The sequence below is a fragment of the Conger conger genome, chromosome 2 (genome assembly GCF_963514075.1).
Source record: "Conger conger chromosome 2, fConCon1.1, whole genome shotgun sequence".
NCBI classification, from domain to species: domain Eukaryota; kingdom Metazoa; phylum Chordata; class Actinopteri; order Anguilliformes; family Congridae; genus Conger; species Conger conger.
In genome coordinates this window covers 75,540,134-75,559,877 of record NC_083761.1, presented here as the reverse complement: position 1 = coordinate 75,559,877, position 19,744 = coordinate 75,540,134, and the positions used below count along the sequence as shown (strand labels likewise).

The 19,744-nt window shown below is 41.7% G+C and overlaps 1 protein-coding gene across 1 annotated transcript; it reads right to left on the bottom strand.

Moving 5' to 3' along the window:
* Positions 1–6,331: 6,331 nt before the first annotated feature.
* LOC133118764 (cytochrome P450 2K1-like) lies at positions 6,332–19,254 on the bottom strand. The gene is made up of 9 exons (XM_061228966.1): positions 19,063–19,254; positions 14,945–15,107; positions 14,440–14,589; positions 14,167–14,327; positions 13,120–13,305; positions 10,833–10,974; positions 8,368–8,552; positions 7,187–7,328; positions 6,332–6,739 (listed from the first exon to the last, which is right to left on the bottom strand). Exons 1-9 carry the CDS (start codon positions 19,252–19,254, stop codon positions 6,552–6,554), a joined length of 1,509 nt encoding a protein of 502 aa, XP_061084950.1. The 3' UTR covers positions 6,332–6,551.
* Positions 19,255–19,744: the final 490 nt, after the last annotated feature.

The following is a 19,744-nucleotide window of genomic DNA, read 5'->3' as shown; positions in this document are numbered from 1 at the left end:
AGATGACAACCCTCGTCAGCAACCTGACTGTAGGGACTAGAACAATTGGTCAGTCTGAACAAGACTTCCAAAAAGACTACAGCCTCTCCATCCTAGACCCTCTGAACATTTTCATGGCTGGGTCATTCCTGTTGGTGCTCCACCTTCTGGACACCATCCAATAACTAACAAAACACCTGAACTAACAAAACGACTAACCCTTTCACCAAGGTTTCTTATGTTTTGTGACAATGTATTCACTGTTCGATCAATGTTTCACATTGTTTGTATCATGTGTTTTAGACCGGTTTAGTTAATTGTTGATAAATGCCTGGATGTTTGTCAGTCAATTGTGAACTGTGTTACCGACCCAATGTACTTGGCCTGTGGACTGTGAACTGACTTTTGTGCTCTCGAGGAACACTGGCTTCAGCCGCATCCTGAGACCACAGGGGGGATGTAGGGACTACAACTTCCACATTCCCACAGGAAAATTCTGCGACGTCCACCACGAATGACGTCTAACTTGGTTCAGCCAATCCCGTAATGGCGGGAGCAATAAACGGTCCCGTATAAGAGCAAGACACGTTCTTGGGATCTCTCTTCTGGCTCTTCTGCTTTTTCTGCCTCTTCTGCTTGTTCTCTTCGACGCACCCTTTTTGGACAGTCGCTTCAGCTCATCTGCTCCGAGACTCGGACAGAGGCTGAATGCTGCACAGCGCACTACCAGGCCTACGGACACACCCAGTTACCTCGCGGTAACTACGTGGCCTATAGTGAGTGGAAATTGTTGTACGCGGAACGCTACATCAGTTTACCCCAATAAAGCCCAACAACGAAACAGCAACGAACTTTTACACCTGGAAAAGGACCAGCGGATCAGACGACAACGCGCTGCTAAGACGGGAACACCCCATCCTGCGCATCTCTCCCGGACACCATTCACAGCACCATCGCCGCTTCTACAAGGACAGCATGTCTTTTGGATCCAGCAATGCGTATGGACTCAGTAAGAAAACAAACATTCAGGCATAGCCAGTGTTTAGTTTAGTCTTAACTGTTTTTGTGAATCTGTGTTTCAATATTTACCATCCAACCATTGTAATGTGTTTGGTTAGCTACATATATATGTACGTGAATTGATTCGCCGTCTTTTGCGCATATATAGAGTAAAACTACGCAAGTAGTCCCTTCTCACAGCTAACTCTAACTCATTACCACACCCAGAACTCTAGCGACACGCGCGCTTGCGCGCGCCACACACACGCACACACACATACCAAACTAAATTTCCTTACTAACTTCCCGTTAGTTTATCTGTTATGTGTTTGTATGTTTGTTTAATAAATATATTTTATTAAACCCCGGTGTCCGTTTTGGAATCGCATAGACATGAGAGCCGAGTTAAAGCAGTCTTTCGAAGAACTTCCAACCTTCAGGTTATCGGTATGTTCAATCATTAATATTGGTTATTTTAATTAATTGAAATACTATATTTGTGGTTGGATATTTCTGATAACAGTAATTTTATGAGACTGATTACTTTTCGCAGTTATACTGCAACACAACGTTTAACTGGCGCCCCGGTTTCGTAGAGAGTAAAATCCCTGCGTTATTTGGCGGCCCGTGCAAGGACCCTACATAATTTGGAGTCCCGTGCGAGGACCCCTACATTATTATAACATTAAAATCGTCAGGAGTAGAAAACATTCCCAGTAAATGGTCTGATATAAAATCTTGTGCCCCCACGTTTGGCCTCTATCATTCTATTACTGATTAACACGGCGGAATGCACTGCTCCCTGCCACTCACTACACCATCAACACAGCAGAGAGCACTGTAAACAGAGACAGTGAGCACAAATATAGTTTCAGCTGTAAACGGGTTCCTGTTTGAGAAAACACAATTGCACAAAAATAAAAAGGATTATGCAACAGTAAAGCAATACTAAAACCTAAATAACAAGATTGTAAACAAACAAGATTTGAGTTGAAAGATTATCAATTGTGGAAGATGGTGTACGATTAAGGGATAACTTCTATGTAATTGCATGCATGCTTGTGTCCATTTGTTCAGCAGTCAAAACAGTTATTTTTCCCAGCCCTATGATAGAGATCTTTTGCATAATAGTTAATTCAGAATATGTACATGGCTGGAACAATATAGAATGTGCCAAGACTGTAGTTTTGACGTAAAATGCAGAGTGGAGAGTACTCAATACACACATCAATACAAAGTGCAGTGGTCCTTTCCTCAACAATTGTGTTCATATACTTTTCCTCCACAGTTTTGGTGTGGTGACCTGGATGGCAAGAGCATGCACAGCAACTGCAGACAGTGGTAAAGACAACCCATGGTTTAATGAATCCATCTCATCCTCTATCAGAGAAAGAGATCATGCATGGGCCAAGGCTAAAATAAGTAATGATGCCAGGGACTGGGTACATCATTGGGCATTGACAAACAAATGGACTAAATTGATTTTTACCTTAACCTAATAAATGAGAACCTTACTGATCCCAGTAAATGTTGTTAAATCATCATCAGGGCCTATGACATCCTTTACTGAGCTTTTAAATAAAAGTGAAATTAAGGGAAAACATAACATAGATCAGGGCCGTGCAGACATTTTGGGGGGCAGGGAGTCAAGTAAAAAAGGTCACTCACCCCACCGACACACTCATTAATTCAGTCACATTCAGTCAGTGGTTTATTAGCTTAGAGTTGTGCTGACCTGAGACTTGGTTTATCTTTCATTGTAAGTAATGAGAAGATTCTAGATCAGCAGTCCTACTCTGTCATGCTTGATACATAAGCCCCCGGGAATTAACACACAGCTTCATTACATCGGGGCTACATGGCTAAGGCAGTAAGAGCAGTCGTCTGGCAGTCGGAGGGTTGCCCGTTCAATCCCCCGCCGGGCTGTGTCGAAGTGTCCCTGAGCAAGACACCTAACCCCCAAATGCTCCTGACGAGTTGGTTGGTGCCTTGCATGGCAGCCAATTGCCGTCGGTGTGTGAGTAAGTGTATGAATGTGTGAATGAGAAGCATCAATTGTACAGCGCTTTGGATGTAGGTGCTATATGAATGCCAACCATTTACATTGTGTTGAATGATGAATGCAATTTACAAAAAAACAGTGTTGGCTAGGCTACTTTGTGGTTAAATGATTAGAACCATCATTGAAACGTGTGTTAATCAAGATAATTGAATGAAAATGGGATGAGGTCAATGATTGGTTTAAAGGACAGTTATACGCCCCACCAATTCTGAGCTCATGATACGCCACTGCTGCATATATTTAATAAATTACCCTTTTTTCTTTTTAAATATGCATATGGCTGAAAAAACTGGTCCCGGGTCAGGGAAGTATTTTGCCTTTCATTAGAGACAGGTGTATTTGCCTCTTGCAATCTTGATTGATTGAAACTTAAATTTTGACAAGGAAAACACACTGCGACATGCCCAATACACTTTTAAACATAACGTTATTAGGAAACTGGCTATAAAGAAAAGGGGGTAATTAATCTCTAAACTACCAAAACTATGAAAAACGTAAGTACCTGCTTCAGAAATTAATTACATATTTGTAAGTGGTGCATGACCGAGATAATGTCGTTTTAATGATAATTAGACCAGCTTGCTTGCTCGCGAGTACCGCGGCTACTAATGAAGAAATTACAGTGGCAACTGGCAAGTCCTACTGACCTACTACATTGTTGTTTTTTAACGGAAATGTAACATAAGTGTTGTTTAATCTCGGTTTCATAATTGAAACAGTGGCTACCTGAGTGATATCATTCAACGTTACCGGGTTGAGGCTGGGGCTGGGGATCACCCACTGGCTGTACGGTCTTAACACCAGATGGTACTCATCTAGGGAAGGTTACCTCCTACAAATACCTTGGCATTGGGCTTGAACTTTGGTGTCCGTATTGATAGCTTCAAACCAAACTCAGACCAAAGTTATGTTTTTATTTTCTGCTCGAAAAAGATTAGTCCAACGCACCTCTTTTTCAGTATTAGACTATGGTGATGTAATGTATATGTGTATCTTCATCACTTTTGAAAAAACTGGATTTAGTCCCTCATGCTGCTTTACAGTTTGTAACTGATGCAAGCGTCTGTACACATTATTGTAACTTATATGAAATGGTTCAATGGACTTCACTGTGTCTAAGGAGAAAAAACCCATATGTTCATTTTTATTGCAAAAGCTTTCCTGGGTAAATTACTGCAGTACATATATAGTTTGGTGGCATATTGCCCCAGTAGCTATAACACTAGATCACCAGAGGAAACTCTCCTCATAGTTCCAACCACCCGAACAGATCTGGCTAAATCTGCCTTTTCCTTTCATGCTCCGGCATACTTAATTTACATTTAAGTATACTTAACGGCATATTTAACTTGGCATATTTACCCTCTCTTGTAAAATATTTCAAGATATATTTTTTACCTCTAGCTTTTAACATGTGCCATTATTGTCCATTATTCTTTTTAGCCCCTGATCCCTTTTGTGTCTTGTGTTTTGGTATGTTTTTGTGGTGCTATCTGTCCCTGTTTGTACTTTTTATATGAAAACTTTTTATCTCATCTTGACCACGACTGGCAGAAGAGATATTATATCTGAATGGGACCTTTTTCGTTAAATAAAAATGTCAACCAAAACCAATGGTGAACCAGAGTAGACATAGCACATGGGGAGAAGTTGGTCCACAGGTCAATTTATACATCACTCTTTCTGAAAAAATGTGTTCCCATTTCTTGCTTCAGGAGCCTCTTAGCTTCTCACTCCTTCATGGACATTGCATGGAGTGGAATGTCTTTAACGATAGTGGATCTTGATCAAATTCTGGTTCAGCCAAGAAACAAGAGACAAGGACGCAAATAAGCAATTAGAATGAGCCCAAGCAGTTTGGCTTTTTAAGTTCATTTGCTGAATTTTATACACAGTTTGCATAGTTGATTTTTACATTTCTGATTCAAAACAAAAATTATTAAATGAATGCATCACATTAAAATAATTTAATCAGCAGAAAATACAGTGAAAAGTAATTGTGTGTATTACCAATCAGCAAAAATAATAGGCTCATTTCTTATTGGCTGCATATGGTTGCATGAGAGCATGTGTGCAGAAGAGGGTGATGAGCCCTTGTTCCCGTTCGTTTGAATTTGAATCCGCTTAACCGGTTAAATATTTACATTTAGAATAATATTGTATTTCAAGTGTTACGGGAAATTACATTCCAGTTCACTTCTAAATTAAAACGCAACTTTATATCCATTTCAACCAATCACTATCAGAGGGGGACTATTGTTTTTCAGTCTTGCTGACGATACGGTTGCAGTCCAGGTCATCCTGAGTTCAGTTGGTCAGAAGGAAACATTTTCAAAAGATTTTCAAAAACTGTAACAGTATTTATCAAACCTGCAGTTACAGTAGAGTCCATTTCAGTTGCTCAATTCTGGACAAAAATGGATTAAAATGGATTGAGTGGACTGGAAAATTCCCAAGAATATATTTTGTGGATCTGAGTCATAAGTAATTCCAAAAACATATTCTGACCCTCATGAGTGAGCCGCTGAAAAAGAGAAAAACAGCTGTGGAGGGGAGGCATACACACTCAGCAAGCACTTTATTAGGTCTTCATTAGACTTAATAATTAGCCCATCCATTTCAAGGTCGGTGTGTTGTGAGTTCAGAGACGCTCTTCTGCATACCACTGTTGTAATGCATGGTTATATGAGTTAATGTTGCCATTCCGTCAGCTTGAACCAGTTACCATTCTACTCTGACCTCTCATTAACAAGGCATTTTCCCCCATAGAACTACCACAAACTGCATTTTTTGGCACCATTCTCTGTAAACTCTAGTAACAGTTTTGAGTGATAATCCCAGGAAATCAGCATTTTCTGAGGTATTGAAACCACCCAGTCTGATACCTACAATCACACCATGGTCAAAATCACTGAGATCACATTCTTTCCACATTCTGTTGGTTGATGTGAACATTAACTGAAGCTCCTGACCCATATCTGCATGATGTTATGCATTGCATTACTGCCATACAATTGGCTGATTAGATAGTTGCAAGAATAAGAAGGTGTACAGGTGTTCTTAATAAAGTGCACAGCGAGTGTGTATATATATATATATATATATATATATATATATATATATATATACATGTGTGTATGTATGTGTATATATATGTATGTATATATATATATATATATATATATATATATATATATATATATATATATATATATATAAATAATAGCAGACACTCATATCAAGAAAGACTAACGTACTGTAAATCATAATGAAGAAAGGTTTGGTGAAGAACAGAAAAGATGTGGTTCACACCCATCAGCTGGAGAGGGGTTTAGGCCCGGCTCACAGCACACAGCTGGAGTAGGGTTTAGGCCCAGCTCACAGCACACAGCTGGAGTGGGGTTTAGGCCCGGCTCACAGCACACAGCTGGAGTAGGGTTTAGGCCCGGCTCACAGCACACAGCTGGAGTAGGGTTTAGGCCCGGCTCACAGCACACAGCTGGAGTGGGGTTTAGGCCCGGCTCACGGCACACAGCTGGTGGGGGGAAGGGGTGAGGGTGAACCCCACACATGGTGTCAGGTCCAGCTCATCCTCAGACACCCCCGGTGGTGGTGTGAAGCGGAACCTCTGCAGGAGGAAGGTGAAGAAGAGGAAGAGCTCCATCCTGGCCAGGCTCTCTCCCAGACAGGCCCGTCGCCCTGCAAGGAAGAGATAATCACAGCACATAAATACAGCTACAGAAGAGAGAGATAATCACAGCACATAAATACAGCTACAGGAGAGATAATCACAGCACATAAATACACCTACAGGAGAGAGATAATCACAGCACATACATACAGCTACAGGAGAGGGAATCACAGGAAATCTCAAGAACTAAGGAGAGAGCAGCACTTTCTTGTAATCTCAAACATAACAAATATAACAAATCCCAGAACCTTTAAATTGCTCTTTAATATTATCAACGCCTTTATAAAACTGTAGTAGATTCCAGTCGATTTCTGCAAGACCAGGGGAGAGACACAGTAATAATCCTAGTGCTTTTTCACACCAGAAGGAGAGTAAGCCTTCATTCAGGTTCTGTATACCTCTACTGATCCCTGGAAAAACCTACAGACTTTGCTATGTACTGCACTGTGCTGCACCTGCAGAGAAGGGCATGAAGGCATCTTTCTTGATGAAGCAGCCCTTCTCATCCAGGAAGTGGCCAGGGTTGAAGCTGTGGGGGGTCTCCCACTCTTCCTCATCCTGCAGCGCTGACATCAGGAGTGGGATCACCGTAGTTCCCTATACCACACACACAGATTCTGAAGTGACTTTTAGACCCCTGCTGTGCAATTCAGCTGGTCATAAGTTGATCAAGCTGGGTATGAGCTGGTAAACTGGCATGGCCAAGCTGGTCAACCAGCTACCAGCAGTTTCAAAACATAGCTTGAGCTGGTCAAACCATGTTGAGGAGCTGGTCTGAACTGGTTAACCAGCTAAACCATGTTGAACTGGGAGCTGGTCTAAACTGGTCAACCAGCTACCAGATGTTTCAAAACCTTGCTTGTGCTGTGTGTTTTTTTTCAGCAGGGGCAGCTACACATATATTTACAGAAATAAATTAATTAAAAATAATTAGCAAAAAGTGTTTATTGTGAATAAAACGAGGTTACACAAAGATCAGACCACATTTGTGCGAAAGACTGAGAGGTTCTTGAGAAAGGACAAAAAGGGCAACTAAAATACTCTCAAGCTTCTCATCCAGGGCAGTACCATTGTACAGGTAGATGTCCAGCTGTTTGGAAGTATGTTGTTCTTCACATAGTTGCCAATAGGTGGAACCACTTGTCAAGATATGGAGCCAGAGAACCAGGGACCCTCGGGGGATTGAATTCCAGGTTGGTGTGGCTGCAGGTTTTTGTTTTAGCCTAGCACGACCACACCTGATTCTACAAATTACTTGTGGTCTATAATCAACATAATCAACAGAGTTGTACATCACTGAGCCATGGAACCATTCTTTAAACTACACTCTCAGATAAGAGGTTCTTTGGCATGTCTCCAATGGGGAACCCATTTAAATTCTTCATATAACCCTCTATTGGTCTGTGTGAAAAGTATAAAAGCTTCCAGATTTAACCATTTTGCCCCACGTACAAAATCCTGAACCTGAGTTCAAAAAGAAGAGGAATAGAATAGAGGGAGAGAAGAGAAGTGAGAGTAAGAGAGGAGAGAGGTACAGCTTCATTGTACGTCGCTCTGGATAAGAGCGTCTGCTAAATGCCATGTAATGTAATGTAATGAGAGAGGGCAGGATACAGCTGAGGGGAGGAGATCGAACCTTCTTGATGAAGTATCCCTGGAAGGTGACATCACAGCTGGTGTTGTGGGGAATGCTCATGGGTCCAATGTTAGCCACTCTCTGAATCTCGTGGATCACGGCGTCTGTGTAGGGCAGGTTCTTCCGGTACTCCATCCGGGGTTCCCGGTCCCCAATGACCCGACTCAGCTCCTCCTGAACCTGGTCTGCACCCCAAGAGAGAGAGAAAGAGAGGAGAAGAGAGAGATAGAGAGAGGGGACATGAGTAAGGACATGCTTCAGTCGAGCTCCTGAGAACACAAATTTTGTTGTTCTGAAATTGAGGTAAAACAGGAAAACCAAGACAACATAATCATAACATAACCTTGACACAAGGACATTATAAACGTTATCTACCAAATAAATTGCATTTCAGAAAAAGTTAAAACAAGGAAAGCACCAAGAGATAGGAGGCAGAAGAGCTCTGGCAAAGGTCAAATAAGAGAAAACAAAGAAAAGAGAAATATTTATTTAAATTAAAACTGAAATGTAATTAATCGAAACTATGAGCAGTAGCATTACAGCTATCTATCTAAAGCTAGCTATCAAATGAGCACATACTAGCTAACTGACCGTTGGAATTGGATACTATTTCTGAGGCTCAGGTTGCTATGAGAACATCCTTCCCCTTGCAGTGAACCACCCAAAGGAGCTGAAAAGCACACAGGCAAAAAGGGCCCATGAATGAATACTACTTTAAGAAAATCCACAGACTCTGACTGCAGACAGCAATCAGGTGTATTACAACAAGCCTTCTCCTCTACACACTCTGTACTAATGCCTAGCACACAACCATCTTGAAGCACTACAGGCATGTCATAAAAAGTGGAATCTGTGATCGAAGATTTCCATCCATGAAGAATGAGACAGTATCTGCACAGTGCTTACTGTAAACATATACCACCATAACACCATCATGTTCCAGGGAGGTGAGGCCTGTCCCAGATCTGTCCAGGGTAACTTTAAAATAACTGGCAGAGAGTGAGTCACCTCAGGAGAAGGAGAACAGGTAAACTCAGGAGTTGGATTTCAAGACAGGGGAGGAAAACCATTGGCAGGATTGTATAGATCAAGCAAGGTATCTAGAGCGCAGTTTCCAGAATGAGAGCCTCTCTCGACTAGAAGTAGTGTTAGAACCCAGCGTCTCTCAGGGGAATCAACCTGAACCCATCAGTAGAATTGGCATTGGTAGAATGGTATTTTACACAACACTGTAAAAAGACCTGTTCAGCCAAAAACCAAAAGCTTCACAACAGGAGCTGAGAGGAGAGGTACAAGAGTTACAACAAGGCGGGGAGGTGCTGAAGAGGGAGCCTGAGCCTTTCAGAGTCTGTCAGGCAGGGATACGTGCTTGCACCTGTCCTTTTCAACATAAGGAGATGGAAGGCAAGAGTCGAGTGATTGTGATGACTTTAGATCAGACAGAAACCTGTTTAACATCCGCAGCCTTCATGCTGTCACTAAATTAAGATCGGTGCACGTCTTATAACTGCAGTACACAGGTGATTGTGCACTTGTGGTGCATTCAAAAGAAGCCCTGCAAATGGCGTTTATAAGAGCAGTAAAGACCTTCAACAGGATGTGACTCTTAGTCAGTATGTTCAAGACTGAGGTCCTGTGCCAGTGGAGATCTTCTCTCCCATCTGCTACTCCCACCCTCACCTTCGAGGACAAACCCCCAGTCACTGTACCATCGTTCAAATACCTAGAAACCTTCATCTCTGATAATTGCAGCATTGAGGATGAGATGCAAGCAGGCCTCCTTCTCCTTTGGTAGGCTCAGGAAGAGATTCTTCCCCAATAGAAATCTCAGCCTGCACCCCTACATCGCAGTCTATCAGGCAGTCTGGGTAACCACTCTTCTGTATGGCTGTGAAACCTGAACCTTGTACTGGCGACATATCCGACAACTGGAAGCCCTGCACATAATATGTTTCCAGTGTATCCTTGGCATAACCTGGCCATACTGGAATACTTGCAAAAACCACACAAGCCACACTATACGGATGTCTGAGGACTGCCTGCTAGGCCAAGTCCAATGTGGGCAGCTTCACCTGGGGCAGCGCTCTGCTGGGGGCCAGAAAGAAGGCCCAAAGACCAGCTCAAAACAGCACTTAAGAAATGTGGAATTCCATTTTCAAACTTGGAATATGCTGCTTTGGACTGATCTGGCTGGTTACAGCTTTGCCGTGAAGGGGTATACCATTATGAAGAAGATAGTACTGAGGCCCGGAAAAGGCAGGACCAGAGGAGAAACATGCCCATGGCAGCTCCACCAAGCACAGACCTCACATGCCCTACATGTTAGAAAATATGTCGATCCCATATTGGACACTACAGTCACACAAAAACTCACAGACAAAGCAGAAGTGAAAGTCATGGTTGGATATGATTGACTACCAAAAGCAAATGTGTGTGTATATGTGTGTATACACATTTTTCCCTACCCTGTATGTGGGGGTACTTGGCCATCAGCAGCATGCCCCATCTCAGGGTGGTTCCAGTGGTGTCTGTCCCTGCTGCAAATAGGTTGCCCACAGTATAGTTCAGATTGTTGTTGTGGAAGTGGGAATCCGGCTGGTCTGACTCCTGGGAGGGAACAGGTGCAAATAAGAGACTATGAACATTAAAATAAATAAAGCATTCATGAAACAAATGATTGAAAGATGTATTTCAATAGATAGTTACTAAGCCTTTTATAGGCATTCTGAAATTTACTTTCAAAATCTATCAGAATGCCAAAATGCAGGGGATAAAAATACTTGGCTAAAAGACATACCTGTTGTGGATTTCGGGTCAATTTGCATTGAACAAAGTTAATTATGTTTGTTGTTATGTTTGTAAATATTACGTTAAATATGTTAGAATTGAAACAAGGATAACTGAACTTGCCAGCCCCTGCTCTAAGGTCTGTACCCTGGTTACTCTACTCTGGCCATCAAATCCAAATCCAGCCATCGTTTTCTTTTGTCCTGGATAAATGGAACTGCTGAATGGCCAGATTGTCTTCACACCTGACTCCCGGGTAAAGCGTGGGTGGAAAACCAGCAGTTCTCAGCCCTTGAGGACTGTGATTTGCTGATCCCTGCTCTAAAGAATATCAATGGTAACACCAATTGTCGAGTGCTATCTAAATTTGGTAGATAGACATTGAAAAAGACATTGTACATGTTAGGCAGATTGCACTTAGTGAATAATGTGGTTTTCCGTGCAGTTCATATTTAGGCAGCGGTAATATTTATGTTCTTTCGATTCTGTACTCCAGCACATTGGATTTGAAATGAAATTAGGTTATAGTGCAGACTGTCATCCATATTGGGTGATCTGTGGAGGAATTACATCACTTTTTATGTCTTTATGCATTGTCTCCAAATTTTGGCGACCGAAAGTAATTGGACAATCAGCTTCTCAGCTGTTTCTGATTAGACAAATGTATTTAATCACCTCCTTAGTGCAGGTATAAGAAAGCTTTCAGTATCTATATGTACTCTTGATTCTTTTGATTGCCTTGGCATCTGTTATTGGTGTTTGTCAACATGAGGAACAGAGGCAAGCCACTTGTGGATGTGTCAGCGTCTATTGTCTACAGAAGACTTTACAAACCGAAGTAGATAGGCTACACTGGAGGATGCAAACCACTAGTTAACTGCAAAACAGGATGGCTAGGTTCATGCTTGCTAATAAGGACCAAAAAGAGCCTGCAGAGCTCTGGAAAAGATCTTGTGGACAGAGGAGACCAAGATTGACATGTATCAGAGTGATGGCAAGAGCCAAGTGTGCACAAGTGTGCTCATCTGTGAAACGTGGGTAGGGGGGTGTTATCGTTTGGTCATGTTTGGCTGCCACAGATACTGGCTCACTTGCCTTCACTGACGTAACTGTTGATAGCAGCAGCTGAATGAATTCTGAAGTGTACAGAAATATCTTATGAACTCAAGTTAAATTAAATGCCTCCAAACTCATTGGATGGTGCTTCATCCCACTGCAAGGTAAAGATCCCAACATTGCTCTCTTTCTTCGTAATAATGTTACAAACAGTTTGTTTCTTTAGGCCTATTGTTTGGTCTATGTGTCTGATATATATATATGTTTTTTTTTTCTTATTTCTCTGCCTCCTTGACTTTTCATTCATGTGGGGCAACACGGCTCAGGCAGTAAGAGCTGTCATCCGTCAGTCGGAGGGTTGCCGGTTCAATCCCCCGCCCAGGCTGTGTCGGAGTGTCCCTGATCAAGATACCTAACCCCCAAATGCTCCTGACGAGCTGGTCAGCGCCTTGAATGGCAGCCAATCGCTGTTGGTGTGTGAGTGTGTATATGAATGGGTGAATGAGAAGCATCAATTGTACAGTGCTTTGGATAAAGGCACTATATAAATGCCAACCATTTACCATTAGTACTGGCCCTCATATTGACAAACCGCAACAGACGCCAAAGGCAAACAAAAGCCTAGAATTATGACTAGATACTGAAAGCTTTCTTATACCTTTAGTTAAAATTACAAATGACATTCAGTAGTTATACGGAATATAAACAGAACCAATGTCCCAATGTCCAAATACTTGGAATGCATTCTATACTTTAGCATTAATAGCTCAGCTTCCCATGGATAATTACACACACACACAGTCTGCTAAGTGTAAGTGAATCTACTGGAATGTAATGAAGGCTAGTGGCTAAGGAAGAGGCAGAGTGCAGTTCAGTTGAAGCCCATTCCACGTCTCCCTCTCTCAATACCTCCTGCTGCCGAACTAGGAAGGAGTCCACAAATCCCCTGAGGTCCTGGGGGTTGAGAGTCTCCTTCAGTCCTTGCACCAGCCTCTGAATCTCCTCAATGTTGTCATCGTTGTCCTTAAAAACCTGGGTCCGATTAACCAGCCACCGGCTACAACACCAGCGCAGCCAGGGGAACATGTTGTACAGCTGAAGTAAACAGCCACAAACCAAAAACAGCTCAAGATCAGAACCAAAAACCATTGAATGTTTTTAAGTCAGCCCCGTGCACCCCCCTTATTAGACTTATTTTTTAAACATATTAAGACTTAACATATCCACTTAGTGGTTTGACATGCTGTGTGTTCAACTATGCTCTTCTACATACCACTGGTGTAATGCGTGGTTATTTGAGTTACTGTCACCTTTCTGTCAGCTTCGACAAGTCTGGCCTTTCTCCCCTGATTTCTCATTAACAATGCGTTTCTACCTGCAGAACTGCTGCTTACTGGATGTTTTTTGTTTTTCGCACCATTTTCTGCAAACTCTAGAGACTTTTGTGCATGAAAAGCCAAGGAGATTAGTAGTTTCTGAGATACTCAAACCACCCTGTCTGGGACCAACAACCATTCCACGGTCGAAGTCGCTTAGATCACAGTTCTTCCAAATTCTGACATTTGGTCTGAAAAACAACTGAACCTCTTGACCACGTCTGCACACTTTCATGCATTTAGTTGCTGCCACATGATTGGCTGATTAAATGTTTGCATTAACATGCTGTTGTACAGGTATACCTAATAAAGTGATCACTGAGTGTATATTTGCAAATATCAATCATGCAATTTAAAGGGTTAAATAATGCAGAACCTCACAATTATTCCTGGAATTATATTTAACGTCTGGATCCCTACAGACACAACCTAGGCTAGAGCTTGTAATATCTTCCTGATAGGGCTCAGCCTTACCAACTATGTCACTTGGGTGCCCCAATGTTATATTATTGCCTTACCCAGGAAGAATTACAAAGCTTCAAATTTCTACCAAAAATAATTTACTTAAAAGTACCAGTACCAGTATCTCAGCTGAACCACACAGGCGGATAAGTTCATTGTTCCTGTCGACCATTTTTTGGAAGGCAGGGTCAGCGTAGTCAAAGCGGCTGCCATACATGATGGCACAGATTATGTTGGAGACGGAGTAATTCACTGGCTGAGTGGTGTCAATAGGCTCACCTAAAGACCAAATAAAGAATAATAAAAATGTTTCTATGCCACCGAGCATTCATGGATAAAATCATTCCTTAAAATAAAATGTTGATTGAATCCAGGCTGATGTCTCTCTCACCTTTAAAATTCTCAAGCACCTCCATGAGGTGGCGTGATTCCTCAATGATCATCTCCTCGCTCCCCCTCTTGCCCATTCCAAAGTCTCGCAGGTTGGTGAGGGAGAAGCGTCTCATCTCCTTCCAGGAGTTTCCGTTGGAGAACAGAACACCTGGGAGAGGACAGAACGCCACAGGGGTAAAATCATAGACCTGACACTGTTCCCCTATTGCTTATTTTAACTGCATTTCTGTGATTGTCCAATGGTGCACCACTGTAATGTTGATTTCACCATCACAAAATGGTAGCGACCGACAGCGGTGCCAACGGTGGGCTGTGAGTGGCCAGTTCAGGGCTCTTCAACTGGGGCTGAAAGCCTATTGGCTCTTTGATCACTGTGGGTGGAGGTGGAGCCATGTCGGGCACTCAAAGACTGGCTCCATCCTGATGGATACATTTACTTAGTATGTTTGAGTACATGGAGATGGCCAAACCAGCAGATGGATGGGGTGGATTGGATTGCATACCATGCCCTTTAACCATTTCGCTGAATATGGGTTCAACTTCCCGGTCTCCAAACTCTTCAGCATAGTTGACAAGCGCTTGTTTGATGGTCTTGTGCCCTGCCAGGACGACCACTTTCTTTGGGCCCAAGTATACAGTGAACACAGACCCATATTTCTTAGAGAGCTGGAGAGACAAGAAATAAATACAAAGAGCTATGACAGTAACCAAGTCACCATTTTGTTGTCAATATTTTTGTTTGACCTGTGATTGAAAAACACAAATCGTAAACAACCTCAAGGTCACTGAAAATGACAGTAAAGCGGCCAGTCCACCAAATACGCTGGGGCATGAGTTTGAAGAATCATTGACACTGCCTTTTCGCATCAGGGGCCTTAGGTGTGCGTGGTCATTGAAAAAAGAAAAGAATGCCTTTTAAAATTGTTAATTGCTTTCAGTGCAATTAATGAGATCTTTTTGAGTGTTGTTTTGCCGTTCATACTCTCAGATTGATTGTCCAATGTGTCACACAATTTGCAGATGAGACGGGCCAGGGGGTGATTGTTAACTGGTCAAACTATGCAGAATGAGAGAGAGAGAGAGAAGAGAGAGAGAGAGAGAGAGAGAGAGAGAGAGAGAGAGAGAGAGAGAGAGAGAGAGAGAGAGAGAGAGAGAGAGAGAGAGAGAGAGAGAGAGAGAGAGAGAGAGAGAGAGAGAGAGAGAGAGAGAGAGAGAGAGAGAGAGAGAGAGAGAGAGAGAGAGAGAGAGAGAGCAAGTACTTGAAAGAGAAAAAAACAGGCAGGACAAACATCCATTGTGGTTAACAAGCTCATGAATGACTACATATTGTCACAGGTCAGTGCATCCATTTAAGGTTAAGGTCATTGCATTTGTGGAGCTGTTAATACAGCAGGTTTAAATAGAGCTTACAGGCAGTGGATTAAATGTCATCAGCATGCCACAGCTTTTTGTCAGTAGGCAATTTAATACCTCTGAAAGCCAGGCTCACAATACGAGTTTGCCTACACACCAGAATCACATTTAATTAGCTAATCTTCGAGACACCTGTACAGTGGCGGATGCTGAGGTGAAATGTGAGGAGGCAGAAAACAACCCCTTAAACCGATTGGTCTCTTCAGCTGTTTTCAATTATTTTCCTCGATTAACAAGTTTGCCAATGATCTGACTAATCCAATGGCATGTAAACACACAACTTCTTTCTTCACGCCATGTGAGGGAGATTCAATTTTTCAGTTTTATCAAGAGAAATGTTTTATTCACTAAGTACACAAAAATGATAAACTACTATTTTAAAGGCATTCTCTGCAGGAATTCTACTGGAATCACGTCTCATGATATACAAAACTCAAAATACAGCTATAGTGTCAGCTCATTCATAGCAGTAAAACAGTCAACTAACATTTCTGAGCAGCAAGACAGCAAAAACCACCAATTCGCTGTCATGTGAAAACTATTTTATTATAAATCCAACCACTAAGCTCTTAATTATCATTTTATATCTTCTGGCCATTTAGCTCATAGGCTGGATGATAACATTGTCCCAGATAGCCCAGCTATAGGAACCTCTTTCAAATAATTTTGTCTTAGTGAATTGGCTTTTTCGATGTAGCATAAATACTATGAAGTCAGTGGGAGAAGACGATCTCAACCCTTGCTCATCTCTTCTAAGTGCTCACATAATTACCAAACCACTTATATTTTCAACCAAAATATTTTTTCTGGTAAAATACCAAATTTGGAAGGCAGCTCAGGTAAATCATGAGCATAATGGTGGTGATACTCGTAATCTAAACAATTATGGCATTTATATAGCTCCTTCATCCAAAGCGCTGTGCTTCTCATTCTCACACACTCACACTCCAATGATGATTGCTGGTCATGCAAGGCACCAACCAGCTCTTCAGGAGCATTTGGGGGTTATGTGTCTTGCTCAGGGATACTTTGACACACCCAGGGCGGAATCAATTAATCCACTGCCTGTAAGCTCTGTTTAAACCTCCTGTGCCAGTGTCGCTTATTTTAAATTCAGACAAAACAATTGACAGAAAACAATTGGAGAATTGTCACGTTTCATGTTTGTCACGTCATGTTTCATGTTGAGTCATTGTCTTAGTTACGGTATTATCACGTCACGTATTATGTTTGTCTAGTCTCGCCCTGCTGTTATGCTTTATTTCTTGTTTCATTTTATTTTCATGTCATGTTACTTTTCATGTTGAGTTGTTATGATTTAATTGGTAGTCTTGTCTTGCCACGTTATGTCGTTTATTCATGTCATATTTTGCAAACTTATGTCACGATTTATGTTGTTTCATGTTATGTTGTTCTGTTCATTGTTTAGCATACACTTTTTCCATGTCTTTCTGCAAACCTCTCTCCCTTTCTGTCACTCACGCTTCCCTAATTGTTTCAATTTCCCTTGTCTTCTTACGTATCTACTAACTTTAGATCAGGATTGGGCAATACTTACATTCTAACCTTCTAATTCTAATCTTGAGCATGTCATTTACTAATTTACTAACGCTAGGGCAGGATAGGTTTATTACTAACGATTACTAATTATCTCGTTAACTTGTCAATTCTCCACACCTGATTTCCATTCTCATGGTGCTCTCAAGCTAATTATCTACACCTGTCTACACCTGCATATACAGCTCAGTTCCATGTCATCTTTTTGCGAAATCGTTGCCTCCTGTTCGTCAGTGCATGTTTTAGCAGTTTTGTCAGCAGTTTTTAGCAGTATTTTCTACCCGTTAAGCGCCAAGCCTATTTATTGACCATCGTTATTGACTTCTGTTTTGTTGACTATTGCCTTCCTGTACCACAAACTTTCCCTGCTGTCTTTGTGCTTCTGCCCCGCGGAGCGGACTTCGGTCTCTTGCGTCGTCATCGACCCCGAGCTTGCCTGCCGTCCATCTGCATGCCTGCCCCGCTGACAGCTTTCCTGGTTACTGGACTTTTTGCATGGTTTACCGATTTCGAGACTACCTTCTCCCTCAGTACTGTACTGGATTTCAGTGTATGAACTTTGCTTGTTTTTTGACTATGCTCACTGGACATTCCCTTTATTACATCCCTTTTGTCTGGGTCGTGCATTTTTGGTCCAATCCCCCACGCACCCGTCTCAAGAACACTTCTAATATCTGCATTCATACATACCCAAATTGAATCAGTAAAATATAATATTTAGGAATTTGGCTGGATGGTAGACTGTCCTTTAAGATTCATGAGGGACATTTGTCTCATACTGTAAGTTAAAAGCACAAAACTAAAGCACACTTCCCTTCAGCCAAGAGCAAAATAAACATTGTATAATCAACTGCCTTTTTAATATTTGATTATGGAGACACGTCTATGCATGCTGCGCTTTCTATTTTAAAGACTCATAGTGCATTGCAGTTTCATAAGGCATACTCATTTCTTACTCATCACTGTATTTTATATGAAAATGTAGGATGGTGCTCCTTAGGGAAAAGAAGGGAATTGCATTCTATTTTGTTTCTCTATAAGGCCCTACTTAAGCAACTTCCACACTATCTCTCATCTTTAGTTATCTTTAAATCCAGTAAATAGGTCTCAGGTCTTTTTAACGTTATATACACCACACGTAAACACTGTGCTATGCCCCTTACATGTGGAATTCATAGCAAAACAATACTGAAATTAGAATCTCTTGTCCTCTTAAAGCATTTTCAAGTATTAAACAGGGATGTTCATAATGTTGTATGTCCTTGCTTACAATAATCACTGTAGAGGCTTTCATACATGAATGTAAACGTGTGATTCAATTGTACTTGTATGTTTTTTTAGACATGTTTTATTTCTTCACAGGCCTCTCCTGTAAAATAGATATTGATCTCAATGAGACTTCCGGTATAAATAAAGGATAACTAAAAATAAATAAGAGCCGAAAAATGTACATTGAACATTTTGTGTTCCTGTTACCCGTTGATTTCATATTTTCAAATGTGTTACATTATTAGATTAGTTTGTGGAGGTTATGTACATTTTTATCAACTCTTTGGGCTCCAAACCTTACAACGAAAGCTACATGATGTTTATTTATTATTATTAGTATTAGTATTAGTATTATTATTATTATCACATTTTTTGTCCTTACCTCACTGAGAGACAGATGAAACCATTTGAGGTCCAGATGGAGCAGGTTCCCAAGGAGAGGCAGAGGTCTGGGTCCCGGTGGGTCGTTTCCATGGCCAGGGGTGGAGGAGAGGAGGTAGAGCAAAACCAGCACCAGCACCACCCCCAGAAGGGTCAAGGGTGGGGGCATCTGAGGTAATAGCCCCTCCAACATGGCTCCCCCTGAACTGATCAGCCCCAAACACAGGAGAGAGATAGAAAGGGAGTGATGAGGAGTGTATCTTCTCTTATTTGCTACAGAGGGAGGGAGAAAGACAGAGGGGATTTTACAAGCAGTAATAATAGCAGCGATTCTGTTTTGTTCTCGAAGGGAGAGAGGGAGGGAGGGAGGGAGAGAAAGTTTCAACAGCAACAACACTCCTAAGCAACAACGTAGCAGTGTGTCTCTACAACAAGGATCCTTCAACTCCTTCTGGAAGTCACAGCGTAAGAGAACTTCTCTCAGGCCAGTGGGTGGGACCAAAGCTGACAAATGACAAATCACAAACAAACTGCCTACATTTATTTAAGTCTCAAATCTGCCATCTACCTGGCTGGGATTGGATAGAAGAATATGTTTAGTAAAGAAAATCTGGGGACAGAGGAAACAAGTGAAATTGTTAAATTCCCACTCTTAATTTGTCACGTCCAATTATGCGCAACTG